Source organism: Phyllostomus hastatus, unplaced genomic scaffold, assembly GCF_019186645.2.
Source record: "Phyllostomus hastatus isolate PE091 unplaced genomic scaffold, TTU_PhHast_1.1 phas_contig_17, whole genome shotgun sequence".
NCBI lineage: Eukaryota > Metazoa > Chordata > Mammalia > Chiroptera > Phyllostomidae > Phyllostomus > Phyllostomus hastatus.
In genome coordinates, this window is record NW_025333664.1 from 139,858 (window position 1) to 167,822 (window position 27,965).

Genomic DNA, 27,965 nt, shown 5'->3' on the forward strand with positions numbered 1-27,965 from the left:
CCGGGGCAGAGCTCCTTGGGGGAAGGGACCCACTAGGGCCTGACCCTTCAGAGTTCCCAAACCACCAGGCCTGGGGCTCTGCCACTGGGCCCCCTTTTGGGGGCATCTGCTTATTCTTCGGGGAGGGCGCTGAGGGGCCTGGGCTGGGGTCACAGATGTCCCTTCCCTGCCCCCAGTCACCCCTACGCCCTGTCCTGGCCCCACTGCTGCAGTGCTCAGGGCTGGCCACTGGGGGTCAGCATTGGGCTGCACTGTGCAGAGCCAGCCCACGGGAGCTGGAGGGGACCACCTGGCTGCCGTGCTGCATTTTGTAATTAAGGTGTGTACATTGTTGCTGATTTAGACCTCGCCCTTGCACACTTAATAGACTACAGCACAGAGAAACATATACACAGGGAAACCAGGAAACTCCACTGGGAGACTCGCTTCCTCTGGACCAGCCCCCCTCCGTCCCCGCACCCCCAGTCTCAGAGGGGTGCCGGCCACAGGCTGTGGGCCAGGAACCTGAGGGTGGCTTCAGGGAGGGTCTGGAGGGCCGAGGCTCCACTCCGGGCCCCTTGCAGGGCAGTGGGCTGCAGCCCACGGCTCCTACACTCGAGGACACTCTGCAGGGCCACCCGGGCATCTTGGGCAGGGGGACCACGGGGTGCACCCGAGTTCTCTTCATCGGAGGCAGGTCTCTAAGTCCAGCCCACACTCCGGATGTGTCCACTTCTTAAACCCTCAGCTGGTCAGCATAGACAGACGGTTGGTGCCTGGGCAGCGATGGGGGGGAGGTGGTCACAGCCTCTGGGGGCCCCGCTGCAGCCCCTCCACCCGAACCCCCAGCTCCTGAGCACCCTTCTCGCTGCCAAGTGGCCCGTGCTTCCCCAACTTTCTCCTGATGCTAAATTTTTAACGGCAAAGCACCCATCATTAAAACTTGTATGAAACCACACCATGGGCCCTGGCTGGCGTGGCTCAGTGGGTTGAGCGCTGGCCCTGCAAACCAAAGGGTCACTGGTTTGATTCCCAGTCAGGGCACATGTCTGGGCTGCAGGCCAGGTCCCCAGTAGGGGGCGCATAAGAGGCAACCACACATGGATGTTTCTGTCCCTCTCTTTCTCCCTCCCTCCCTCTCTAAAAATAAATAAAATCTTTAAAAAACAAAAACAAAAACTACACCATCATGGCCTGCCAAGCACTTCGGCCCAAGGTTGGCCTCGCCCTCTGCTAGGGTCACCTGCTGGAGGGTCACCTGGGCAAAACTGGGCCCCACAGAAACCACACCCACGTGGGGGGAGCACGGGGTCATCCCCCTGCAGGAGAGAGGTGCCGGGGCTGCTCTTTAGGGAGGACACACTATCTGAACGCTTGCTGAGTAGAAGGTAACAGCCCCCAACTCAAACCGGTCGGCGGGCCCCTGGCCAAAGCTGGGGCCTCAGGTGGGGGGACCTTCCCCTGAGGACAGAGCGGGGCAGGCGAGCAGCCAGAGCAGGGGGAGGCCCACCCACAATCGCACGATCGTCCGGGAGAAGGCGCCCGACGGCCCACCCAGCGGGAGCCACAGACACTGTGGGTGGGCACCGGTCACTGGGGGGCCCCGGAGACGGGCTGAGGCTGGCCGAGAGCCGGGTCACGCTGTCACGCGCACACAGACGTGGGTGGGGGGACGGAGGGGCACGGCACAAGGTCGCACATCTTTGTCTCCGCAGGAAATCGCCGCAACCCTGGCGGCCCCACGGGGCCTGGCTCCGGAAGCTGGCCAGAGTCAGCACTTCCTGCTCCTCACAGGTGCCCGACTGAGGTCAGCTGGCCGAGGGATCAGCTGGCCGGGGGCTGCAGCTCGGCCCACAGGTGGAGGTGGAGTCTTCAATGCTGCGGAGGACCGGAGGACCGTCTGCAAAGTCACCCGGTGCAGGCAGCTTCCAGCGGTGGACTTGGGGGGGCGCTTTTCCGGCAACGGCAGCAGAGAGACTCCGCCCACTAGCATCCCCCAGCCCAGGCCAGCCTCACAGCGGCCTCAGCAGGCCTGCCAGCCCCAGGCCTCACCCCAGCTCTGACACCGGAACCGCCTGGTTTGGCGCCCGGCGCCTGGGCCTCTCCCACAGAAACCGGGAGGCTTGGGAACGAAGCGAGGGCTGAGTCTCCACCGGTGCAGAGCAAACCTGTCCCCATGGCCACCCTGTCCAGGCCACCGAGACCCGAACAGGGCACAAGGTCCGGCCAGCAGCATGGCCGCCGACCTCTGAATTCAAGGAAAGGAAACGCTGCGAAGGAGAAGCCGCAGCAGGACCCAGGGACCCCCAGGCGGGACCCCCGGGCACGACCCTGGCACCAGGCAGTCAGGACCGGGCACAGGGGCCACTGTGCAAACGGCAGACAGAGCAGCCCGCGGGGCCCCACGGCCCCACTCCCACCGCCACGCCGGCTCCACGCACGTGGACGGCCACGTCCCCGGCACAGTGGTCCAGGGTGCTGCTGGGCAGGAAGGGTCCCCGAGGGGAGGCGGAAGCGGAAGCGGGGGGGACAAGGGGGCCGCACCAGCGTGCAGCCCGGGCGAGTCCGATCAGCAGCGCCAGCTCAGGGCGGGTTCCCTGCAGGCATGACACGGCACAGGGGCACGAGGCTGAACACGCACTGTCACGCCTCCACAGGCGTGCCCCCTGGAACAGGCAGGCAGGCAGATGGGAGGCCGTGGAGTCCCGCGACTCGTGGGTATGGTGGCTGAGCTCCGGCCGGGCTCCCCTGCTGGCGAGTTCTTGCACGTCCCCTCCCCCACCTGGCTCCAGGAGGACAGGTGTGGTGTGGCCGGGGTGTGGGGCGGCCTTCATGCTCTGACCTGTCCCATGATGTCACCAGGCCCTCCGGGCCCAGGGAAGCTCCCGGTGGCTGGCGGCACCCGGGGCTCGGGGCACACGTCAGTCTAGAGTGCGGTGACCTGGGTGAGTTCCGTGTTGGGCGTGGACGGGCTCTGCGGGCTGACGGGCACCATGGGCAGGTCCACGCCTAGTCATGCGGGCCGCGGCACGGTCTCGGACGTCTTGCAGGCGAGGGCCACGTCCTTGGCGATGCTGCGCACGCGGTCAGACACCGGCCCCTCCCGGCGCAGGGCGGAGGCGCAGCAGAACTTGCGGAAGCAGGCCTTGAAGTTCTCGTCCAGGAAGGCGTAGAGGACGGGGTTCAGGCAGCTGTTGACGTAGCCCAGGGCGGTGCAGAAGCGCAGCACGGCCACCGCCGCCTCGCTGCCCGGCTGGACCCCCAGCCCCTGGACCAGCACGAAGACCTGCACGGGCGTCCAGCAGCCCACGAACACGGCCACCACCACCAGCACCAGCCGCGTGATGCGGCGCAGGTTCCGGTCCTTCTCCCGGGAGCCCGAGAGCAGGCGGACGCCGCGCAGCCGCCGGATCATGAGGCTGTAGCAGACGGAGATGATCAGCACGGGGATGACGAAGGAGAAGAGGAAGATGCACACGGCGAACAGGGGGCCCCAGTAGTCCTGCGGGGCGGGGATCTCCACCAGGCACTCGATCTCTGTGGGCAGAGGGGCGGGGTCAGGGCGGCCAGGGAGCGCGGCCCGGGGAGGAGCGGCCCCCCGACTGACCTTCGTCCTCCACCTGCGCCGAGCCCATGATGGCCACGGGGACGCCGACGACGGAGGCCAGGGCCCAGATGGCCACGTTGACCGCCTGGGCCTTGCTGGACGTCCGGACATCCAGGGCGCGGATGGGGTGGCAGATGGCGACGTAGCGGTCCACGCTCATGGCGGTCAGCGTGAAGGTGCTGGTGAACATGTTGTAGTAGTCGATGGCGATGACGACCTTGCACAGGGCGTTCCCGAACGGCCAGAAGCCCAGGAGCACGTCGGTGCCCTGGAAGGGCAGCGTCAGCAGGACCAAGGTGTCCGCCAGGGCCAGGTTAAAGATGTAGATGTTGGTAGCCGTCTTCATCTTGGTGTGTCTGCGGGGAGCACAGGGAGGGGCAAGCACGGCTTCCTTGGGCCGCTGGCTGGGCCTGGGGGCCGAGCCACCAGGAGGGGCATCCACCCTAAGGCCTTTGCTGAAAGGCCGAGCCCGGGGACAAGCTGTGTCACAAGCGTCAGGCTCTCCTGGCACACGCCACAGGGCCCCTAGCCTCACGACGGGCGGCTCTGAGGAAGGGGTGGGAGGCGGGGCAGAGCACACGTCGGCTGCTGCGTGGGGCGCAGGGCTGGGAGAGGGGGAGCCCGGCCTCCTCCCTGCAAGTCTCCCCCACAGCCCCTCATGGAGTAAAGGCTGCCCCTGCACCGCCAGATTCCCCGAGGGCCACGGGTTGGGGAGGACACATCACAGGCCTCCCAGACCACGCTGACGTCCCACCACCAAGTCGGGAAACGGTGCCCGTGACGGGGTGGGGCGCTGACGAGGTCTGACTGTGTCCAAGCACCAGGAACAGGCTGGGGAATGGGGTGCTTGTTCCATTAGTCCTCGTGGGGTGAAGGGCCAGTCGTGACAGTCATGGTGGAGGGTGACGGTGGTGGTGGTGGTGGTAATGGTGGTGGTGGTGGTGGTGGTGGTGGTGGTGGTGATGGTGATGGTGGTGGTGATGGTGGTGGTGATGGTGATGGTGGTGGTGATGATGGTGGTGGTGTTGGTGATGATGGTGGTGTTGGCGTTGGTGGTGGTGGTGGTGGTGATAGTGCTGATGAAAGTGATGGTGGCAGTGTTGGCTGTGGCAACACCAGAGATGGGAATGTTCCGTGTCGGGCACACTTCCGTGGGGGTTAGTTCTGCCTCTTCGAGGGGGTGAAGCACAAGCTCAGAGCCTTAACTATGACCCAGCACCAACAGCCACAGTGATGCTGACGGCGGGCTCCTGAGCCAGGCTCCTCACGTGGATTTTACCAAATTTAAGTTTCCCAAGGTGCTGTTTTGACCTCCACGCTACGCAGGAGGACGCGCAAGGCCAGAGCCGGTGAACAGCAGAGGGTCAAGGAAACGAGAAAACCAGCACAGAGAAAAAAATTTCCAAAGACACACATGGTCCAGCACTGTTACCCAGAACACAAAGAACTAACACGCAGTGGTAAGGGAGCAAATGACCGGGTGAAGAACAGGCTAACACCTGAGCAGGCCCTCGCCCAGGACGACACGCAGGTGGCACCTGAGCGAACGGGAAGACGCGCCCGTCGCACGTCACCAGGGACGCGCAGACTAAATGTGACGCCACCGCACCCGTCGGAGCGGCCGGGCCCCAGAGCACAGAGACACCCAGCACCGGGGACGGGGAGCCTCGGGGATGCTCAGGCTCCGCCGGTGGTGGGCAGGTGGGGGGGCAGGTGGGCACAGGTGGGGAGCAGGTGGGGGCAGGTGCTGCTGTGGGAGGCAGCTGGGTGGTTTCTTACAAAACGAACAGGCTCACGTGGTCTAGCAACCACGCCCCTTGGCCTTTACCGGAGGAGTCGGCAGCTCCGCCCACACAAAAATCTGCACATAGACATTTTTAGTAGTTTTATTCACAACTGCCAAACTCGGAAGCAACTAGGATGGCCTTCAGTGGGTGGATGGATAAACTGCGGTCCATCCGGACAATAAAACGTTACTCAGCACTACAAAGAGAGGAGCCATCAGCTCACAAGAAGACGCGGAGGAACTTGACCGCACTGGACTGAGCGAGAGACGCCAACCTGCAAAGACCACTCGCTGTGACTCCAGCTCTGGGACACTCTGGGACAGGCTGAGGCATGGACACCGTGAGGGGCTGGGGCCGGCCAGGGACTGGGGGTGGGGGCAGGCTGAGCAGGGCCGTGCAAGTGCTCCGTGTGATGCCGTGAGGGCGGACACGTGCGTCACCCGTTCGTCCAGGCCCCAAAACGTGCCACCCCGAGAGCCGCCCTGGGGTGGACTGCGGACCCGGGGTGGCGGCCATGTGCCCAAGTGAATCCATTCATTGTAAGCCTCATGCTATTCTGGTGGGGCCATCGGCAACAGGGGAGGCAGGGCATGTGGAGGGGGGGCGGCACGGGAATCTGTGCTTTCCTCTCGACTCCACTGTGCCACTGTGCCCCCGACGCCGCTCTGAGAAGTGCAGGCCTTTAAAGAGAGACCGCTCGGGACTGGGGCCAGCACGGGGAAGGAGGGGCAGCAGCTGCTCTCGTCACCTTGTCTGAGTTTGCACACCGCGCCCACCAACGCCACACCATGTACACACGGGTGAACACTCACACGCTATGCACGCACACTCGGTTACATGTATACCCGTGTGCACACTCAGACGTGTGTGTGCATGCTTACATGTGTGTCTCCACACCGACACATGTCTGCATGTGCACACGGGTGTGTGCGTTTGCACACTTGCTTTCCGAACATTTGTGCAAGCACATGGGCACACAGATGTACCCTGTACTGTGCACACTCACAGATACACGCTTGCCTGTACAGGCATGTGTTCCTGTGTGTGCATCTGTGTGCACAGATGCACTTGTTCATTCATGCATGTGTGTGCACACGTTTTGTGCATGTCCCCTGTGTGTCCCTTCACACTGTCCCCACACCAGCCCCCACACTGTCCCCCTGGTGCGTGGGGACCTTGCAGCCCAGCCACCCCACCAATGTTGGAGCCAGCCAGTGCCAGCCATGAACAGGAGCCCGAGCCTGGACTGGCAGAAGCTGCCTCTTGGGGCCCCCGTAGGGCCCGTGGGAGCCCCCTGCAGCAGCCTGGCCCACGGCTCGGACCGGGGGGCGTCCTCAGTCAGGAGTCAGGGTGACGCTCCATCCGGGGCACAGCACGGCTAGGCCCACCCCCTCCTCCTTGTAGTCTGATGCCCCCACCCTGAGCAGCTGAGGATCAGGGCCTCAGGACGAACCCCACCCCCTGACAGGACAACTAACTGCCTGCCCAACTCACCCAGAACACCCCCGCCTCAGTTTCCCCTCCACAGCGGCATGGGACTCACCCGCTGGGGGCTTCGCCGGGGCCCAGCTTACCTGAGGATGACATACATGACCAGGCAGTTCCCCAGCAGCCCCCCGACGCACACGGCCAGGTAGAGCCCCACGATGGTGACCTTGAGCCCGAGGGGCAGGAAGGCGCCGTGGCTGACGTTGAGCAGCAGGTCGGCCGGCAGCAGGCTGTGGTTGGGGCTGGAGAGGTTGTCCTGCAAGGCGCTGCCGTAGACGCCCCAGGGCGGGGTGGGGAAGAGGCAGTCCATGCTGCCACCCTGAGAGCGCAGCCGCTCGGCACCTGGGGGCACGGGGCACGTGAGCACCCCCCCCGGCCCCCCGCCGAGGCCTCCGGGTGGTGCGCGGCCCCCCAGGCGCCCGGGGTCCCGGAGGCACCTGCACACACACAGGGACACAGGGAGGCATGCAGACGTGGGGCGCTGACGGGCACACACCGAGCACGTGTGCACACACGTGCAGCATGTGTGCACATGCAGGGACGCACACCCAGCAGGTTCACGCATGCAGGGGCACAGAGAGCACATGTGCACACACAGGGACGCAGACCCTTACATGGGATGCGCGGGTGCAGCCACATGCTGGAACATGTGTCCACCCACAGGCACTAGAGCACACGCAGCTGCCGTGTGCTCACAGGGACATGTGTGTGCGCGCACACAGATGCCCAGACCTGCCAGCATGCACACACAGGCACAAAAGGGGCCAAGACATGCCCCAAAATACCTGGGGTGCAGGGCACCAGGCGGCCGCACTCAGCCTCCTCCTGCCCCTCCCTGCGAGCCGCAGGCTGGCTGCAGCTCACCCCCACACCTGCCCCCCACTCCCCCACCCCCGCCGGCTCAGGCCTCACCTGGGTGTCTCCGGGGGCAGCAGGGGCCGTGGAGACCCTAACCCAGGAGCAGAGCAGGCCGGGAGCCCCTGCCCCGCGCCAGCACCGGGTCCGGATGGGGCTGCAGCAGCCACGCGCAGTGGCAGCTGCTCCTCAGCAGACGCCAGACGAGACGCAGCAGCCTGGCGCACAGAGCGGGGGAGGGGCTGGGCTGCAGCTCCGGAGGGGGAGGGGCGTGCTGGCTGGAGGAGGGACGGGGCGAGGGGGGCACAGGGCCCCCCCCCGGGTGGGACAGACAGGAGGACCAGGGCGCGTGGTGAGAAGGGAAGGACAGACGGAGACCCTCGGAGCCCAGACAGAGACCGGCCGGGCGCAGACGCAGGAACGCAGACCTGCGGACAGACACACAGACACACGCAGGGACTCAGGGGGGCCGAGGGACAGGCACATGGGGCACACGGGACAGACACACGAGGACGGGGGACAGAGCAAGGGGGGATGCACACATAAACACAGCCTGGGACACGGACACGGGGCGCGTCTCGCCCGCAGAGGGGGCCTCGCACAGACCCAGACCAGCCCTGCCGGAGGCGCTGAGGGCCCCCAGCGCCGCGGGCCAGCAGGGGTGGCACACCCAGTGCCCTGCCTGGCCGGCCGGGAGGGGCCAGAGTCTTGCTGTCAGCCGGCAGGACCCCTGGACTCTGCCATGTACCCTGTGTGTACCTGCTGTGTGCCTGCACACGTGCTGTGTCCACGGTAGGCACAAGCATGAGCTCATCTGTCTGCACCCCGCCTGGGCCACCTTCGTGCAGACAGAGCACTCGGGCTCAGGGGTGTGAGGCCGCCTGTCGGAGTGGCAGACACAGGGCTGAACCCCGGTCTCCTGTCACTTCGAGACACCCCAGGAGGCCTGCCCCACAGTGGGGCCCAGAACAACGTCCGAGCACTGTTCCCTCACGGCCTGGGCCCTCAGCACCCTGGCAGCGGAACCGCCCCCAAGGAGAGGGTCCTGCCTCCACTGGGGTCACGTGCCATGGGGGGCGCCCCGCAGCGGAGTCAGCAGCCCCCCGTGCAGCCACGGGCCGTTCCTCCCGCCTCTGCCCACACATCGCAGACCCTGCTCTGAGCACCGTCTCCAAGGATGGGGCCTGGTTGCTAGGTGACGGACACGGCGTCGCTAGGATACCTGCGAATCAGGAGAGGACAGAGCAGGCGGATGCCCCAGGACTCAGCTCCAAAGCTGTCCCCCAGGACTTCTCTCCGCATCTTTATGGCAGCCTACTCAGGAACACGTGTGTGGACATGGGACATGTCTACAGAGACACAGGGACACACAGACTCGTGTGCCTGTGAACACAGAGATGCCCAAAGAGGCACATGGCAAAACACGCAGACACGGGCTCATCGGCAGGGATGCACAGACACACGTGTCGCACGCGCACAAGCCCATGAGGCACACGGGCAGACGCGAGAGAACAGGCGGGCGCAGAGGTCAGGGCCCTTGGCCCCTGGGCCCACACATGCACCACCGTCTCCAGGAGGAGCCTGAAGCTTGGGCCCACTGCCCTCGGGACCCCGAGAGGTGGGGCGCCCACCCGCACCCCCACCACCCCTGGCAGCCAACCCCTGTCGCTCCTGCCCCCAGGGGGTCTCTGTGCAAACGTCCGGGGCGGCTGGAGGCTGGGCAGTCCTTCCGTGGAACCTGGGTAGGACTGGTTCCGGAATCTGGGGGCAGAGACTTGTGGTTCACCCGCTCACCGGGAGGCCAGAGCAAGCTTCCAAAACCCACGGGAACAGTCCACAGACCCCTGCAGAGAGGCCAGAGCCTCAGCTGGACCCCTCTCCGGAGCCAGGACAGTGCCCACTCAGGGGCTCAGGCCCTGAACTCCCAAAAAGGCGCCGTCCAGGACCCCAGCGCCCACACTGCCCTCAGGACACACCCGCGAGTGAAGGGGGCAGTGACACAGGCACTGCGGAAGCCACCACCCACCGTGGGCGAGTCATCAGCTGACACGTGCAGTGGGCCGCCCGTGGGCTGCGGGATGAGCACACGAGTCTGTGACCCCCAGGGGGGACTGCGACCGCGGGCGTGCGGCGCAGAACAGGCCAAGGCCTGGACTGTCTGCTGAACAGCGTGGAGTTAGCGAGAACAGCACAGGTTTCAGAAACACAGGACCCAGAGGGCCAGGGCCCAGCAAGGCCCCGGGTCTGGTCTCGCGGGAGCCCTGGGAGCCCCGCCTCCCCCCGGGAGAGGACTGCAGTGGCCTCAGTCCCCCGGTCTGCGAACACCCGCGGCTGTGGGGGCAGGTCCCACAGAGGGAAAGGGCCTGGACAGGAAGGTCTCAGCGCTGCACCCCGCGCGTTCAAACGCAGTCGCCGAAGTCCTCCCCCGCCAGGAAGCTGGCGCACAGGCCCCGGAACAGTGCGCTTGGGGCTCCCAGAAGGGCAAGAAAAGCCACCTCCAGGGTCTTCCACCGGTTGTGGCCGCTGCGGGCTCCTCGTCCTGGGATGACCGCGGCCCCCGGCCCCGGGAGGGACCGGGTTGTGCCGGTGCCGCTCGCTCGCTCGCGCGTGGCTGCCCCGCCCCCGCAGGGTTGGGGGCGGGGCTCCCGGTTGCCGAGCAACCGCATCAACGGGTCACGGAAAGCAGGGGCTCAGTTGGAGTCTCAGACCCCAGAAAGCTGAAAGTATGGGGTGTGGGAAGGGCGTGGGAGGGTGGGGGCAGGACCTGGGCCCTCGGGGTATTTCCCTGTACCCCCTAGGGACCCTCCCCCCTCGATCCCCTGCCCCCTGGGCTCCGTTCGCCCTTCCTCCCTCCGGACCAGCTGGGGCTGGACGGGGAGGACGGGGTCTCCCCTGGAGCGGATCAGCTGTCCCCTTGGCTCTGAGCCTCTGGGGTCCAGGGGGGTGGGGACCTGCTGACTGACCAGTGAGCACAGACACAGGGAGCAGGGGCGACAGCGAGGGTCCTGCGTCGTGGGGGCAGTCCGCCGACCTCCAAGAGCGGCCTCATCTGGTCTCCATCCCCGCATGGGGCCTGTGGTCAACCCAGGGGTCTCAACATTTTCTTGGTGGACACAGAGACAGCCGCTGCGCAGGAAGGGAAGTCCCTGAAACTCCGAGGCTCAGAAAGTTCTAGCAGGCTGCGGGGCTGAGGTCGGGGCTGATGGGGACGCCCCCCAGAGGGGACGCTAGGCTTGAGCAAAGGGGCCGTGGCTGGAGGTGTGGGACCTTAGGGGGCTGTGGGGCGTCTCGACAGGCCAAGCCAGGCCAGAGGGGTGGGCACCATTCGGGCACCAACGAGGGGGCGCCCTCTCCCCTTGGCAAGGCCAAGGATGCAGCCCTCGCCGGCGCCAAGGGAGGCCGAGCACGGAGCACCGCGGGAGCGAGCCGGGAAGGACGCGCAGGACGCGGGGTCCCCTGAGAAGCGCGCCAAGGGGGCACCCGCAAGGGAGCACCCCAAACCGGGCTGGGCCCTGTCGCAGGAGGAGCTCGCGGCCATGACCCCCGCGCAGTGCCGCCGCCACCTGCTCTTCAGCGACTTGCTTGAGGACGTGGGCACGACCCCCCACATCCTCCCGCGCGAGTCGGTAGAGCTGGGGTACGGCATGCCGGACCCACTGGGGTGGGCGCAGTCGCTGGAGCCGCCGACGGCGCGCCAGGACCGGCTGCTCGGCGTCCTCAAGGCGGCCGAGGCCCGCGGACGACTCCGCGCCTTGCGGCTGCGCTACACCCGCATGCGGGTGAGCGGAGGGTGCGGGCGGCTGAGGGCGGGGGGCGGGGCGCGCAGCAGGCCTGCAGCGGGGACCTGCCCGAGAAAGGGAGTGGGGACCGGCTGGAGCCCCAACGGGAGGGGCGGGGCGGGTGGGGCCGGGTTCTCTGCGCGGAGGGCCGGGCGGGGCAGAGGTCTCCGAGGCTCAGAAAGTCCTCCGCGCCTCACGGCCACGCCGGACCCGCAGGCGGAGGAGATCTCGCTGCTCATCCAGCAGCAGAAGTCCGCGCGCGCCGCCATCCGGCTGGAGATGTTCCTGCCGCCGCAGCTGAGACCCACGCGCATCCCGGACTCCCTGGACCGCCAAGAGGTGCCTGCAAGCCCGGGCAGGGGGCGGAAAGGGGGTCCCGCCCGCCTCCCTGCGCACCTGGCCCCAGCCCCTCTCCTCCGCAGCGGCGGCGCGTGGAGACCATGCTGGAGGAGAAAATCGATGGCGGCAATCTCTGCGGTTACGGCAACCGCTTGCTGCGCGACCCTCCCGCATAAAGTTCTCACTCTCCAAACGCCTGCTGGTCTTTACGCTGGGCTCTGGGTCCCCCTGGAGGGAAGGGTGGGTACGGACGCTGCCTTTCCCGCATCGGAAGTCACAGACCCCGGGGTGCGCAGAGTGGGGCTCCCCCACCGAAGCAGGAAGGTGCGAGCGGGTGGATGTGGGGTTAACAGGGACAGGCACACCCTGAACCCCCCGCCAGGCAGCCTCTGCCCTGTGAGTCCACGGGGACCAGGAGAGGGGCGAGCCTGGCTCAGCAACTGCCACAGCCCGGGAGTCAGGACGGCCTCAGGGAAAAGGTGCCTCCCCAGAGGGACCCCGGCCTGCAGCTCATCCCGTCAGAGGCTCAGAGAGGGAAGTGGCAGCTCTGAAAGGAGGCCCCTGCCTCCCCTCTGGGGGGCCTCCTATGCCCCACTCCATCTCCCTCACCAGCGACCCCCCCACACACACCCAGGAGGAAGGAAACTAACCCTGCCCCCTTCGGAAAAACCCACTTCCTGCAAAGCTTCTGGATTCAGAAAGAGCCTCCCAGTTCCTTGACAGACCTTTGAGGAGACTCGTGCTGTTTGCTGAGCCTGGGGCGTACCCCAGCCACCGCTCCAGCCCCGACCAGCAGGCTGCAGTGGGGGCTGCAGGGACTCGGACAAGCCCCGCTGCAGCCAGAGTTCCTGCTGAGTGGGCCGGGGAGAAGCCCAGAGAGCAGGCTGGAGGGGGCATTCTTTACCCCCTGACATCAGAACTGCGGGGTCTGGCAAGGGACCCTGCTCAGTGGCAGTCACTGCCCCTCCAGACCTAGCTCAGGAGGGGGACAGCCGCAGGGGGCCCCAAGGAGCCCTCCTCCCACTGCGAGGGCCCTGCCCACTCTCCGGGCCATTGATGCCTGTGGCCTTGACCACACTCCGAACTGTGCGGGCCCCGCAGCTCCAGGAGGGCGGGAGATCCCCGGGCAGTGCTGGTGGCAGGGAGGTCGTCAGGTAGAGGAAGGGGGGCGGTGGCTTGGGCCAGGGGCAGGGACAGACACAGGGAGGCAGTCCCTGTCCAGAGGCGGCGGCCACTACCACCTTGACGTGCCCTGGGTGACAGGCAGCCCTGGCCCCGCTGGCCAAGCTCCCGTCAGCCCACACCCCAGTGCTCTGCCTCCTGGGGGTCCGTGGGCCTGGGATGACTTCGTCTGTTTAGTGAAAGTGCGTTTCATCTCCTCACGTCTCTGAGCCTCTGTTTCTTCCCGTCTCTGAAACGGAGTGTCAAGGGTCCCTCTCCCTTGGCACCCTGGCCCCGAGCAGTGATTGCTCCGTAAGGGAGGGGTCACGTGCATGAGGCAGTCCCCTGTGGACAGAGGGACAAGACGGCCATGAAGCCCAAGAAGACCAGCAGGAAGGTGGCCCCGCAGACGGCTGGCACACGGGGCACCCCTTGGTTCCCGTGCCAGGGAGCAGACCCTCGTTCTGCAGAGGAGACCAGGGACAGTGGCCAAGGGAAGGTGACGGGGCCTGGAGGCGGCTGCGCTGTGAGAGGGCAGAGGGCGTGGGTCACGGCTCAGCAGATGGGGGCGGGAGGGCTCAGCTGTGGCGCTGGGTCAGCAAGCGCATGCTCTGCACAGAGGATCCTGGGTTCAAGTCCCACCTGCACCACTACCTGCTGCATGGCCTCGAGTGAGTTCCTGCCCAGCCCCCCCGGGGTCCTCCCGTGGAATACAGGAACACCCCACAGAGACAGTCCCCGGGGGAGGAGCAGGCCACCCCGGAGGGCAGAGGCGAGGGGAATGGGGAGCAGGCCCAAGCGGCCAGAGGACACGGAGGCGTGGCCCGAGGAGGGGGCAGTGTGTGGACCCCTGCCCACAGTGGGCTGCCCCACGTGTTCCTTGGGAGGTGGGTGGCGACACCACACCGAGGGGCCAGCCGAGCTGTGTGACCTGGGTCAGGTGCTGGCCCGTCTCTGTAGGCCCGACCTCTGAGGACTGCTACCGGGGCCAAAGAGAGAGCAGCCACCTCCTCTCTGGACAGGCGTCCAGCCTCCGCCCTGTCCTGGCCAGCCTGTGCACGCGGTGGCCGCGCCCCCTGGGCCCCCGGCATCGAGAGGGACCCCGGCTCCAGGGCCCTGTCACTTCTGTCCTCGCCCCTCCCCCTCCTCCAGCACAGCCCGGCACACCCCGCTCCTCGCCTCGCACCCGGCCTGCGGTCCGCGTCTTGTCTGCTCCGGGGCTGGTCTGGCCGGCTCCCTGCGAGGCCCCACTGCCGGGCTCGCAGGGGACCCCCGGCCACTGGCTGGACAGACGAAGAGAGCGTGTGGAATGCCCACATCCCTTCGCATCTCGCAGAGTGCTGGGAGTCCCTTTGTGAGGTGAGCGGGACCCGGCATCCGGAGCTGCCCGAGCTGAGCACCTGCGCAGGGGATGGGAGCTGCCTGTGGTCCGAGAGACCAGGCCACCTCCAGACCTCGGTCAGGGCCGCCGTGGCACTGTCCGAAAGCCAGCTGGAGAAGGGACCAAACCGACAGCTGTACCGGGTCACGGAATAGGAGGCGAGCCAGCGTGAGAGTAGGGGCAGGACAACCGTGGCAAAGGGGAGGACGTGGCTTTAAACTGTAGGACCCCTTGGGGCAAGGGGAGGGGTCAAAAGGGACTCAGCCGGGTCCCATGAATAGGGACATTTGGTGACTTCAGATGCAAGAACCCACTCCCGCAGCATCCACCGCGCCGCAGCCCAGGTCCCCCGCCCCCGCTTTGGTGAGCTCCCCACAGCACGGAGACAGCGCGCTCCTAAACCCAGTACAAAGGCCAGGGCACCCGGCCTTGGAGACGCTGGGCACAGCAACCCCGGGGCAGTCCTCTACCGCGGCCTCTCCTTATCCAAGCGCGGCAAGTAGCATACGGGGACGCTGGAGTCTCGAGGGCTCTTGTGCCCCACACTGGACCGCCATATGAATAGCAAAGCCAGAATGCCCGGGCTGGGCACTGTCTGGTGGATGGCGGTGGCGGGTGGAGGGGGGGGGCAGCCACACCCCCAGCTGCTCCAGAGCTCGCTCAGGCCGCCCTGGGGCCAGAGCACCTCGCTTACCGCGGCCGGCCTAAGCGATGGTGGGGACCCAGGCGCCTAGCGGGACCGGGCTGGGTGGTGGGGAAGGGGAGAGCGGGAGGAGCGCGGGGCGGGGCGCGCCGAGCAGGGCGGGCCGGGCGCCTCCCGGCGCGAGGAAGTCCCTGCCCCGCGCTTTGGGGAAGTGCGGCTCAGGCGCCTGCGCACACCACCCTGAGCCCCGGCAGCGACGACCCGGCTGGACCTCCGAGCGCGGGCCCGCGCGCGCGGCGGCGCGAGCAGCTCGGGGACGCGGCCGGTGAGTGCGCGCGCGAGCGAGCACGCGACGCGGAGGACCTTGGCCCAGCCCCTCCCGGCCCGGGGAGGTGCAGAGCGGGAGCCTCGCGAGCAGGCTCCGGGATCCGCACCCCAAGAACTCCCGCCGTGGGGTCCACGTGGACCCTGGGCCGCCGTGGGACTGCAGCCTGCCTCCCCCCCCGCGCGTGGGGGAAGGGGCGCTGCAACCGGGTTCCCCTTTTCTACAGCTCAGCCTGGGGAAGTGATTGCTCAAAGGGGGGGCCGGAAGAACTCAGGTTTCCGCGACTCCCGCCCCCCTCAGCCCGGTGGGGAGGGGCCGAAGTGGGACACCCGGTCCGCCGCGCTCCGTTGGATGCGGCAGCCTCTCAGCCCCGCGAGTCGTAGGGGAGGCGCTGCGACCCCCGCCCCGGCTGATCGGGCCGGCGCCAGCCTCCCAAGCCTCGGGAGAACCTCCTGCTGTCCGACCGGAGTCCCCGCTGCTGCAGTGCACGCCCCTTCGGCAACCGGGGTGGGGCCCCCACCGAACCTGGCCCCTCCTGCCCCCACCTCGCCTTTGGGTCGCTGGTGAGTGGGACGTCACGGCAAGTTGCCTGAGGTAGTGGTGGGGGTGTCAGAGACTGGAGAAAAGGGCCCCTGCACAAGGAGGCAAGCTCCTCCAGGCCAGAACCTAGCAGAAGAAAGGGAGCGAGAAATGATCCCCCCCCACCCCACACACACACATCGTTGCAAAGGTGAGCTGGGGGCGAGGGCGCCGAGGTTGGGAGAACTGGCCTGCCTTGGAGTAGACGGGCTGGGGCTCAGCCAACAGCCAAGTGGGGGGCGGGGACCCCAAACAGGAAAGGTGCTCAGCAGGGTCAAGAGGGAGCAGCCCCTCTGTCAGCCGCCCCCCCGCCCTCCAACAGCCCCGCATTTTCTCCCCAGGACGGCCACACGTCCTCATTCTTTTTTTGGAGCGGGCAGGCGTGGGGACGTTCTTTTTCCTTCTGTGGAGCCGAGCAGCAGCGGCTCCCAAGGGAGCCAGAGTCTCCAGAGGCTGGACTTTCTGCCTGTCCAGCCTCTCCCATCCCAGACTTGCGGGTGGCCAAGCGTGGGGCTGGGGAAGAGGAAGGAGGCCCCTCCAAACACGGGGATGAGGGGCAGGAACCCCAGTTCACACCCTGTACCCGCCCCGGGGAGGCAGCCATTGCCCTGGGGGCACAGGTGGCCCCAAGCAGCCTGAGTCAGGCGAGTCAGGTCCAGGGCCTGCGACCCGGACAGTGGGGACTGGTCCCCCCTCTGCCCCAACCCTGGACCCCAGCGCCCGGGCCCTGAGCCCTCAGACAGGGCGGGCCCTCCACTGCAGAGGGGAGTTGGAGGTGGCAGCCCAGGTGGGTACGGTCTCCAGGTGCTGGGAGGTGGGGGGCAGGACTCGGTCCCTTCCCCCCCTCACAGTGGGGGGTGCAGAGGAGGAAGAGGGCTCTGCCTGGGGAAGTCGCAGCAGCCCGGGGCGCAGCTAGAGACCTCAGAGGCTGCCACACCCCTTCCTTTCCCTAGAAACTTGACCCCTGAGGGAAGGCTGCGGGGCTGCTGCTTCCCCATCTGCCTGCCTGAGCCCGTGGGACCAAGTCTGGGGTCCCCCTCCGTGATCTCAAGGTGGCGAAGGGCTGGGGTCCCAGGGGACTCCCACATTCGGGTCAGAGCAGAGGCCCCCGAGTGCCCAGGACCTGGGGGCAGGGGAGCCTGAGTGCGAACAGCTCCGGTCCCGCCGCCCCCACGGGGACCGACCAGCCGCAGCAAGGGTCCGGCTGCACCGTCCGTCTGGCACCCACCCTCACCTCCCCAGAGACCTTCAGGCCCACGTGGACGGGAAAGGGTTAGAAGCTCAGGGACGAGAAAACAGAGTGAAACCAAGCTGTGGGCTTCCTGTCGTCGGAGGCAGGCGGCAGGGCGCGGGGAGCTGTGCGTGGCAGCCGGCCCGGGAGCCCCCAGCTGGGCGGAGGTGGGTGCAGGCGAGGGCGCTGGTGAGGTCAGAACTGCCTCCCGGGCGCCGACTGCCTGCCCTGCGCCGCCGCTGCCTCCACTCGGACTCGGGTCTGCGGTGGGGCTGGCAGGGGGCACGTGGGGAGGTCAGGGGCACTGCTCACCCAGCCCGCGCCTCCAGCGCCCCCACGCGCCCCCAGTGTGGAAGGTGAAGGTGCTGCGCAGACGCTGAGAAGGACGCACCCCTCGCCTCCGCGGGCACCCCGCAGTTCCCTACCGGGGAGCAGGACTCCCCCAGTGGCATGGCGTGCCCGCCCTGTGGCAGGGCAGCCGTTTCCGCAGCCTGGTGGGGGGAGGGAGGGTGGGAAACCAGGCGGTAGTCGGCCGGCTGGGGGTAGGGGCTCCCAGGGGCCGGGGCTGGGGCGGGGGGCACGTAGGTCCTTGGGCGGCTCACGGCCCTCCTCACCAGTGTCCTGCACCCTCAGGAGGTCCTGCTCCTCCCGCCCCAGACCCCCCACGCTGCAGGCACAGTCCGCCGCCCAGTGATCGGTCCAGGTGCTCCAGGGCGCACAGGCAGACTTGAACCCCTGGTGGCAGCGACCCTCCCCATGCTGCCCCCCGACACCTGCAGAGAGCTCGGCACAGAGGGCGCTGGGGTGGGGGTTTGGAACGTGTGACCACCACCCCTATGCTCCAAACTGACAGCCACAGACTCTTGGGGCCCCCAGGTCCCCTGGGAGGGGCCAGGAGCCGGAAACCAAGAAAGAGGAACCCAGGCTTCCGGCTTCCCAGGGACCGAGCGGATGGGGCTGTCCCAGAACCTCCTGTGGATTTGGTGTCCGGGACCCCTCCTCACCAGCCGTGCACCCTTCGAGGCCCCGGTGTAGGCCGTGGTGCAGGTGCAAGCAAGGCAGTGGGCACCCTCAGGACCCCTGGGGGAGGTGAGTCCAGGGGCTGGGGTCTTGGGTCCTCTGAGAAACTGGGCCTCTCTCTTTAGACTCCCAGGCTGCGGTGAGGGTCCGGAGCCGGCACCACGGAGCCCCGGCAGCCGCCTCCACCCACCCATGCCCACCGCGCATGAGGCTGATAAGCAGGTGCGCCTCTCCACCCCATCTCTGCCCCGGGGGCAGCGGGGAGCTGAGGGCCTCTCCGGCACCTGGGAGACCGGGAGGGTTCTGCCCTTGGGAGCAGGCCACCAGCAGGCAGCCCGTGGGGAGAGGCGGGTGGGCCCGCAGCGTGGCCCATGGCTGAAACACCCCGTCTCTCCCCAGCACACAGGGCCAGAGGAGGCGGACCAGGCGCCCTCCATGTCCAGTCATGACGCGGCGCCACCGGCTGCCCCCGGCCGCAGCCCCTGCTGCTTGTGCTGGTGCTGCTGCTGCAGCTGCTCCTGGTAAGTGCAAGGGCAGTTGGGGGGTGGGGGGTGGCTGAGCAGGCCTGGGCCCAGCATCCTGCGCCCTGACCCTCGGGTGGCCTCTGAGGCGTCCCCCGCGAGCAGGACGCCCCTGCCACCCCCAGCACTGTCCAGGGGCCGTGGGGCTCTGGCGGCCAGGGCCAGGCCGGGTCTGGGGTTCTGCCTGCCGTGCAGCACCGGCCAGCCTGTGTGTGCTCCCCCGCCCCTCCGCCCAGCACAGGCTTGCTGACGCCGCGTACCGCCGGCCCTGGGGACACTGCTATCAGGGGGAGGGTGCGGGACGGAGACCTGCCCGGGGACACTGGGGACAAGCCTCCAGAGCAGCGTGCTGGGGCGGACACGGGCCTCCGGGTGTACCCAGGGTTCTCCGGACATCTAGGAAGCTGTTGGAGTTTTTGTGCCTTGCAGAGGTCTGGACAGCACTGTGGGGGCCCACAGGGGGACCAGGGGACCCGTGAGCGCCCGAGGAGGCCTGAGCCCAGACCTGAGATGGGAAAGGGGGGGCCTGGGGGTGGGACCGTGTGAGGAGCTGAGAGTCGGCTTTGGAGGCCGAGGGAGGGTCTGGGCTTGGGCCGGCTGTGTGCACAGGTGGGCGTGAGGGGCCTGCCGGCCACCCGCGAGGCCCTGGAGAGAGGGGTACAGGTTCGGAGCCCGCCTGACACGGTGCCACAGGCCTCTGGGGCTGGGGGCTTTCCCACTCCAACAGTGGGGCCGCTGGGAGAGGGGGTGCACTGGCAGCCCGGATGGGTCCCAAAGGCAAGACGACAGCAGAGTCCTGGGTCAGAGGCAGCTGAAGTGGCCTTGGCCCCCAGGCCGGGACAGAAGCGGGGAGCAGGACCGGGGGCTGGGCTGTCACCTGCAGCGGGCTCCCACGTGGGAGTCCCCCAGGCCTGGTGTCCACACCTGTGCTGGGCACCCTGTGCTCACAAGGGGCCTGTGTGTCTGCTGTCAGGAGCGAAGGGCAGCGGCGTGCATGGCGGGCCCCCGCGGACAGCAAGCTGCAGTCCCTCCCCAGCTGCGAGGCCTGGTGAGTCTGGGCCGGGTGGGGCCCCGGGCCTGGGCCGGGGGGCCGGGGGCGGGGCGTGAGCCTGACCGGCTGGCGGTGCCCCGCAGCGCACCGAGCCTGGAGGAGGTGCAGAGCTGGGCGCGGTCCTTCGACAAGCTGATGCACAGCCCCGCGGGGCGCAGCGCCTTCCGGGCCTTCCTGCGCACGGAGTACAGCGAGGAGAACATGCTCTTCTGGCTGGCCTGCGAGGAGCTCAAGGCCGAGGCCGACCAGCACGTGGTGGACGAGAAGGCGCGGCTCATCTACGAGGACTACGTGTCCATCCTGTCCCCCAGGGAGGTGAGCCTGGACGCCCGCGTGCGGGAGGGCATCAACCGGAGGATGCAGGAGCCGTCCGCGCACACCTTCGACGACGCGCAGCTGCAGGTCTACACGCTCATGCACCGGGACTCCTACCCCCGCTTCCTCAGCTCCCCCGCCTACCGCGCCCTGCTGCTCCAGGCCGGCCCCCCGGCCGCCCCCGAGGAGGCCTAGGCTGCCGCCTCCGGGCGGAGACTCAGACCACCTTCCCCGGGTGCGGCAGCTGGTGTCGGGCACACCCAGCCGAGCACCCTGGGGGCCCTCCCCACCAGGGGACCCCATGCCCCGAGGGTCCGCTCACAGGCAGGTGTGCGGCCGGCACGCTTGCCCAAGGCCTGGTGAGAGGACCCTGCTGGAGACAGCTTGGAGCGTGTACCCCCTCGGCCTCCCCAGGCGGCCGGGGGCCCTTGGGACCACAGGACCCCTGCACTGTCGCTCTATGACAGGACGAGACCCTCCCACTCGAGCCGTGACGCCCAGAACCAGACTCGGAGCCTCTGCGCCCGGCTCCGGGGACAGGGCCCAGTCTCTGTTACACGCTCGCTAACTGTAAACCTGGAAACATATCCCCACTGGGTTTCATCGAAAAAAGCCTCCTGCTCATCTCCATGTCCCCTCCCCCCAGAGTGGGCTGTCTCATCGGGCGGTCTGGAAGTGCCACCTCTCCCTCCGCGTGGGAGCAGCCGGGCTCAGAGGAGGCCCGCGTGCGTGCTCTGCCCCGTGCACACACACACACCCCCGCCCCCGTAGCAGGGCCCTGCGAGGGAGGGGCCAGGTCCCAGAAAGCGTCACAGGTCGTCCCCAGAGGCAGGCCCCACGAAACCTGTGCTGGCCACCATGACCCCAGGTTTCCCAGAGCACAGTGTGACCCGGCACTGAGAGGGTCTGGGGTCCAGCCCCACCCATTTTGCCTCCCCAGCAACGGGGCGGGGGAACTGGCACTGGGAGGGGACCCCAGTTCTCTGTGCACCCAGGCCCCCTCCCACCCAGTCCCTCCAGCATGTGCCACCAAGGCCACACCCAAGTGTCGCCTGACCCCAGGAAGCAGGGCTGTGCGTGGCCCACTAGGACCAGAGGCCACGGAGAGCACAGTGGCAAAGAGAAACATTTAATAATTGGGGAAAGGGAGGGAGGTATGCTGCAGGCGGGGGCGGAGCGTGCTGCCCTCTGGGGGCGCGGAGCAGGTCTCCGGAGAGGCTGTGGCGGCAGGAAGCGGGAAGGGCGATGGGCTGCTGCCCGCACGCCTGCACAGGGCTCAGCAGAACTATAGGGGGCGGGGCGGGGGGCACAGGTGTCCATGCCCTCAGCATCAGTGACCGCAGGAGGCAGGGCAGGGGTCCCACCGCCCTCCCCAGCGCTCCCGGGAGACCAGCTGGGCAGGGCCGTCCCCCCTGCACACCACACAGACCCACCCCAAGGGCCCGGGGCCCCCAGGCTCACCCACCCACCTTCCAGCGGTTCCCGCACTCGTTGCAGACGACGAACGTGGTCATGGGCTCATCGGAGCTGCGGGTCTGCACCTGCAGGCGGGGCGTGACGCAAGGCCAGGGGCGGTCGGTCAGAGCAGGGGGCCGAGGGCAGCAGGTCTTCCCCGGAGTCATGGTTGGGGGGGCCACCCGGGCCCACCTCGCAGCCTTCCAGTGGCCCTGACTGCTCCCCTCTCGCCAGGGCCCCGGTGCCTCTGGGGTCCACAGCAGCGTCTGCCTCTGGGGGTCACAGTGTGGCCGTGTGGCCGGCACAACCCCCACCAGCAGCAGCAGTCCTCCGGCCACCGGGCCCCCAACCCAGTGTCCACTGTGCACCGGCCTCACCCCGGGGGTGATGCTTGCTAGAGACTGGGGGCCCTGGGCAGGGGGCAGGTCCCAAAGGCAACCATGGCTCCCAGGCTTGGGCCCCGGTGCTGGCCGGCACCACTCACACTTGCCGCCCAGGCTGAGGGTGTGGACGCCACCCACCCACAGGCCCCGGTCCGCGGCCACTGGGCCGCGCAGGCAGTGGCGGCGCACCTGCGTGTAGGTGCAGCTCTTCTTCCTGCACTTGCCGCAGGTGAACAGGTCGGTCTGTGCGCCGCCCGTGCGGGCCATCTGGTGCTCACGGATGGCCTCCTTGGTCATGGCCTTGCGGATCTCCTTCAGCTCGTCGCTGGCCATCTCCTGCGGGGGGCAGGGCACTCAGCGCGGCCCGCAGGCCCCGCCCACCTGCGGGGCGCACACTCACCTCCGACGTCATCACGGCGATCTGCTGCGGCGTGATGGAGCCGCACAGCACGTTGCGCCGCAGGTCCGGGTTCTTGGCGTCCTTGAGGTTGGAGATGCGGCTCCGGACGCGGTTCTTGTACTTCATGTCCGTGTTCCCCACGTCCCGGAAGATGCGTGCGGGCGCTTAAGGACCTTTGCAGGCAACACCGCTGCCCTCCACCCACCCCGCCGGCCGGCGGGGAGCTCCCGCAGGGGCTGCCAGGGTGGGGGCTGGGCTGGGAAGAGGAGCTCGGCACCTCGGGCTCAGTCTGCCCACCCAGGCCCGGCAGTGAGCTGAGGGGCTGCTGGGCACTCCCCTGCCCCCACTGGACCCAGTCCAGGCTCAAGGGCCCAGGGACCTGGGGCTGCCAGCAGGCAGCACGAGCCCTCGGCAGGCTCAGGGGGAGCCCACGCCACCACCAGCAGCCTGGCAAAGGCGCCAGGGCAGAGCTGGGCCTGGCTGGCCTGGGGACCCCACCTGAAGCCCCCAGCCTCAAAGCCCTGCGCAAAGGATATATTCCTCAATCTGGGCCGACAGGCGCTCGCAGTCTGCACTGATGGCCACGTGGTCATCTGCAAGAGGCAGCTCTGACCAGCCGCCCCGCTGGCTCCGCCCGCCACTTCTCAGCCCACCCAGCACCAGGGGGGCAGCGGCGGGTGGGGGCCGGGCACTCACTGTCCGTCTGCAGGGCGGCTGTGAGCATCTCCCGGCACTTGTTCCGCACGGCGTCGCAGGTGACCGGCACCGGGGGAAACGTGGTCATCCTCGGGGCCGACAGCATCCTGGGCAGCTCCGGCCTCTTGCGGCTGGAGAGAGACAGGCCCGCTCGGGCCATGGGAGCCCATGAGACGCCGGTCCCCACAAAATCCAACATCACGGCCCATCCCCCTAAGTCCTATCTGCCCCACCCTGAGAGGGGCCGTGACCCTGCACAGCTGCAGTCCAGCCTGGCCTGTCCGCAGGTCTGGCCCGCTGGCAGGAGGCAGTGAGGCCGGCTAGGAGGGAACCCCACCTCCCACCCCCGACTGGGGCACAATGGGGACAGCACTGCCCTCAGGGGGCCCAGATCAAGGGGCCACACCACCCAACGCCAGCTCCCGGGTTGACTGGCGTGGGGCAGGTGGGGTGAGGAGTCAGGTGCCCAAAGCCAGGTCTGCCTGCCATAGCACGGCTGCCCCCGCCCCAGGCCGCCTGCGGTGCAGGCTGCGCCCGCCAGCCCTCCCCGCAGACCCTGCTTCTCGGGCACCTGTGGCCCCAAGGGAGCAGGGAGAGGCCGGCCGCAGCGACGCCCGTTCCAGAGTCGAGGGTGTGCGGCCGGAGCTGGCCGCTGGGCACCGGGTCGAGGGCCACCGCAGCAGCCCCCCCCGACAGCAGCCCTCACGGCCCTGAGACAGCCCTGCCCGTCGGGCGACGGGGGAGCTCTGGACAGCTCCTCCGAGGGACTGAGGGGGCTCCTGTGCACGAGGTGTCAGCCTGCTCAGGGCGCAGAAATCAGTGCCCACGGGCTGAGCAATTGGTCCTGGGGGCGGGGCCAGGGGCCCGGGGTGCACCTGCCTCCCAGGCTCACTACCTGGTATCCTTGGCCTCGGAGCCCTCCTTCGAGGACGTGGGCGGAGGCCCGCCCCTCCTCCGCTCCCTGGCTTTGGCATCCGAAGCATCTGCAAGTGCCCAGAGCGAGGTGGATGGCTGAGGGAAGGCAGACCTGGGGGCGGGGGCAGGGGCAGGGCCAGGCCAGGGAGAGGAGCCTCCACCAGCCTGCCAGTCCCCAGCCCCGCCCCCGCCCCAGGCCCTGCTGCAGAGCCTCGCGGCCAACGACGCACCAGGGCCCTCTCCTGTGCAGACTGAGGTGCGGCCCCCACGGGGTCCACCCCACTGCCCGTCCCGCCGGAGGGGCTGCCATCCACGGAGTGATCCCTGAGTGCGGACACACACGCCCCCAAGTGGTGTCCCCACAGGGGAGGCGGCTGGGCTTGGATGCGGGTGGTCACTGCCGGGAGGCAGGACACAGCCAGCCCCCAGGTGCACCGCAGGCACCACCGGGAGGCGCCACCCACTGCACACGGCCGGCAAGGGCTCCGGAGACCGGGGCCTGCGCTGGGAGCCTCCCCACCGTCCACCAAAACAAAACAAACATCCAACACGGGACCCTCTGGCCACGCAGGACCGCAGGGAGATCCCGGACGCCCCTCGGCGCTCCACAGGGTCGGGACGCAGCAAGGCTGGGAGGGGCTCCGGGTGCGGCCTCAGCCCCTCCTCTTGGCCACCTTCTACCTTCTCTCCTTCCTCCCTCCCCGCCCCTCCTCTCCTCCTCCCGCTCCTCCCGCGCCAATTGGGGGCAACTCCTGTCCTGCTGCCCTGACACGGTTCACCTCTGTGCAGCCGCCCCCTGCACACCCTCGAGTCTCTTGCTCGGAAGCCCCACCCCCCAGCCCTAAGCAGGGCTTCCTGGAGGGGGCCTGCCCCACCCCCACCCCAGGTGGGCCAGACGCCCAGGCCCCCCCCCCGCCCCGCGCTCAGCCCATGCTGCCCCCAGCGCACCCAGGAGCTTCTTCCAGGACTTGATGAGGGACTTGGCAAGCGCGATGACCTCCTCGTCGGAGCTCTGCTTCCGCAGGGCGTTGACAGACATGCCGACCCGGGTGGACTGCAAGGCGAGCGTCCAGGCTGGGGGCAGCAGCCAGGCCCCCCTCACAGACCTCTGAGGGCTCCCACAGGGCAGGGGCTAGGGGTCAGCAACGGAAGGGGGCACTCTTCCTGAGGGCTACTACCCCCTCTGGGACCTGGGGGCCTCAGTGGCCAGGGGCAGGGTGGTCACCCTGGGAGGCCCTGCCTCATCTCAGACCAGCAGCAAAGGGCAGGGGCAGCCTCATCAGGGCAGGTGTTCGTGTGGCCCGAGGACAGGGGCGTGGGGCAGGGAGCCCTGCTCGTGCCCCGGACCTGCCCCGGACCTGCCCCGGAAGCTCTCATGGGCAGGGGACACGTGGGACCCTACCTGGAGCAGGTGCAGAGTGACCGGCATGGCCTTCAGCTCCCGCAGCAGGTCCATGGCTCCCTCCTGGAAGGAGAAGAGCGGGCCCTCATGAGCTCCAGTCTCGCTGGACAAGCCCACCACCGACACTTGAGCGTGTGGGGACACAAGGCAGTGACGACCAAGGGACCCCCTGGGGCCAGACACCGGGCAGGTGGGCACGAGCAGTGGCTGTCTGTGCACTCAGCCCCAGCACTACGGGTCACACGGCTTCTCACCTGGCATCAGACACTAGCCAGACCGGGATGACAGCCACTCCCCCGTGCGGTCCCTGTCCCCTGCCCAGGTGGATCAGGCAGCCTCCTCCCAAAGTGACCCACCCACCAGCGGAGAGGGGCTGACTCGGGACCTGTCGGTGCCCCCGCTGAGGCCAAGCCCTCAGGACACCTCCACCACACCCTCACCCACCTTGTGCACGTCCCACGACCCCATCCCCCAGCAGTCCCTCTGAGACCCACTCCTCACCTGGACTTTCTCTGCCTCCCTCCTCCCCCACCCACCCGCCTCCTCACTGCTCTGCAGGTATGCCACACTGCTGGCCCCAGGACCTCCCCACCGGCTCCCGTGCCAAGGACATCTCTCCCCCAGGGGGCCCAAAGACTCCCACCACCCCTCCCCTGGAGCTGTTACAGCACCCCGTCCTCCCCACTGCTCTTCCTCCCTCCACAGACACCTCGCTTTTTAAGGCGCTGATGTTTCCGTGGGTCTGTCCCACGACGTGAAGGGGCACAGAGGACTCCACCCAGCCACCCCAGGTCGTGAGAGCCTCAGGTGCCCTGCAGCCCAGGTGGTGCCGGGCTGGCCCTGCCCCCGCCCCACCCATCTGGGTGGCATCCCTGCTCAGGCTGCCGTCCTGGCCGACCTCCTCAGAGGGGACCCAAGGGCACAGCACCACTCCGACCCTCCTCCCCGGGGTGAGACGGAGCCCCAGGCTTCACAGTGCCAGCTTCCTGGGGCTCCGGGCCAGAGAGGCAGGAACCCAATTCCTGACCTCTCAGGCTTAGCTGCCAACTCCCCCGAGGGGGCCGAGGGGGTCACTGGAACCCTGGGAGCTTCTGCCAGCTCTCACACCCCACCCCACAGCCCCCTCACCGGCCCAGAGGCGGGCCAGCAACCACGGCCCCCTCCTCACTCTCCCCTGCAGCTTCAGGGCATTTCCACCCTCGCACCCCGCACCCCCAGGTCTCCGGCCCCGCTCAGCCCTCCGCGGGTTTCAGGGCCCATTTCTGTCTCCACCGAGGGGAGTTCATTGTTGGTTTTGCACCCTGGAGGAGGCTGCAGACTGTTCCCACGCTCCAGGGGCATGGACTCGGTGGGGGCACTGGCGCCAGCCCAGTTCCCTGGCCCCGGGTCGACAAGCACCCATATCCCACCCTGCTCCACTCGAAAAGCCACCCGAACTCCGTGGGAGAGGAGTGGGTCCGCGCCCACCACGCCTCTCGGGGCGGCCAGACCCTCCCGGCCTGCCGAGGATGCTTCTGTGCGAGGGCACGCAGCCGGCCAAGGCCTCCGAGCTGAGGGGCGGCACCGGCCTCCCACGGTCCCGGCCCCTCTCCGAGGCCGCGGGACGGCAGCGGCCCGACCCTCCAGGGCCGGGCTGCGGGACTGCTAACGCCCTCGCCCGAGGATCTCGCTACCTACCCACCCCCAGTGGGTGCTGGCCGAGTCCTGGCCGAAGGGAAAGCATTTATTAGGGTAACCTGGTTCTTGCGGGGCGGGGACAGAGAAGGGAAGGCCTGCGGCCGGCCCGCGAACGGGGACAGCGAGCGCCGCAGCCCCAGGCCCCGCGGGGGTGCCCGGGGAAAGCGGCGGCCACAGTCCACACTCCCGCCGGCAGGGGCCCGGCGTGGGGCCAGGGACTGCTGCGGGGACGCCCCGGCGGGGCGGGGCGGGGCGGGGCGGGGCTGCGCGGGCCCGGACCCGCGGGCTTCCCCGACTGCGGCGGGGTCTGACTCCAGAGCGGAGGCTGCGGGACGACGTCCAGGCCCGACAGCGGCCTCCGCCGCGGGTGCGGGGGTGACGGGCAGGGCTGTCCCGGGGCAGGGGTCTCGTCCACTGGCGGGGTCTCGTCCTGCCCCTCGGGTGCTCTTCCCGGCCCCGACGGGGGCTCGGCGGGCTCGGCGGGGGCTCGGCGGGGCGGGGGTCCCGGGGTCCTGGCGGCCCGCGCCCCTCACCGCGCTCTTCTTGGTCACCATCTTGTCCAGCCTCCGGGCGATGCGCGCAATCTCCTCCTCCTTGCCCATCATTGCCTCAGGGGCAGCGCCCCCAGCGCCCACCGCGCCAGCCTCAACCTGCGGGCCCCGACGCCTGCCTCGGCCGTCGCCGCCTCCCGCACCCGCCGCAGCCGACGCAGTCCTGCGGACGAGGGAGACCCTCCGTTCAAACCCCCGGCCCCCGCGCTCGCCGCGCTGCATCCTGGGGTACGTAGTTCCGGCACCTATCCGCCTCGCGCGTTCTCTCCTATTCTGGACCACAACTCCCAGGATCCATAAGGCCGCGCAGAGCTTCTTGGGAATTGTAGTCCTCGCGCGGGCCCGCACCGGAGACCTACAGAAAAGAAGGACTAGCAGTCCCACAAGCCCCGGCGCGGCCCCGTTATCCTTAAGAGAGGAGATAC

At 68.4% G+C, this 27,965-nt stretch overlaps 4 protein-coding genes across 9 annotated transcripts; 2 read left to right on the plus strand and 2 right to left on the minus strand.

The window, feature by feature from the left end:
* Positions 1-1,118: 1,118 nt before the first annotated feature.
* On the minus strand, positions 1,119-7,895 carry OPRL1 (opioid related nociceptin receptor 1). The gene is made up of 4 exons (XM_045833130.1): positions 7,774-7,895; positions 6,948-7,203; positions 3,587-3,942; positions 1,119-3,516 (listed from the first exon to the last, which is right to left on the minus strand). The coding sequence occupies exons 2-4, from the start codon at positions 7,169-7,171 to the stop codon at positions 2,993-2,995; spliced, it is 1,104 nt and encodes a 367-aa protein (XP_045689086.1). The 5' UTR covers positions 7,172-7,203; positions 7,774-7,895; the 3' UTR covers positions 1,119-2,992.
* A 3,192-nt stretch (positions 7,896-11,087) lies between these two features.
* LKAAEAR1 (LKAAEAR motif containing 1) lies at positions 11,088-12,010 on the plus strand. Its single transcript, XM_045833100.1, has 3 exons — positions 11,088-11,495; positions 11,712-11,834; positions 11,918-12,010. Exons 1-3 carry the CDS (start codon positions 11,088-11,090, stop codon positions 12,008-12,010), a joined length of 624 nt encoding a protein of 207 aa, XP_045689056.1.
* A 3,237-nt stretch (positions 12,011-15,247) lies between these two features.
* RGS19 (regulator of G protein signaling 19) lies at positions 15,248-20,674 on the plus strand. 6 transcript variants are annotated; one of them, XM_045833034.1, is made up of 6 exons: positions 15,248-15,344; positions 15,571-15,907; positions 18,300-18,396; positions 18,574-18,695; positions 19,669-19,743; positions 19,830-20,674. In XM_045833034.1, the coding sequence occupies exons 3-6, from the start codon at positions 18,367-18,369 to the stop codon at positions 20,254-20,256; spliced, it is 654 nt and encodes a 217-aa protein (XP_045688990.1). In that variant the 5' UTR covers positions 15,248-15,344; positions 15,571-15,907; positions 18,300-18,366; the 3' UTR covers positions 20,257-20,674. The 6 variants fall into 6 exon arrangements, with proteins under 6 accessions (XP_045688990.1, XP_045688992.1, XP_045688989.1 ...); XM_045833036.1 differs by lacking the exon at positions 15,571-15,907 and having other exon boundaries at positions 15,252-15,344; XM_045833033.1 differs by lacking the exon at positions 15,248-15,344 and having other exon boundaries at positions 15,379-15,907.
* A 507-nt stretch (positions 20,675-21,181) lies between these two features.
* Positions 21,182-27,742, minus strand: TCEA2 (transcription elongation factor A2). The gene is made up of 10 exons (XM_045833214.1): positions 27,523-27,742; positions 25,313-25,375; positions 24,859-24,964; positions 23,891-23,978; positions 22,996-23,126; positions 22,836-22,892; positions 22,300-22,454; positions 22,089-22,235; positions 21,531-21,602; positions 21,182-21,346 (listed from the first exon to the last, which is right to left on the minus strand). The coding sequence occupies exons 1-10, from the start codon at positions 27,592-27,594 to the stop codon at positions 21,338-21,340; spliced, it is 900 nt and encodes a 299-aa protein (XP_045689170.1). The 5' UTR covers positions 27,595-27,742; the 3' UTR covers positions 21,182-21,337.
* Between the last annotated feature and the right edge of the window lie 223 nt (positions 27,743-27,965).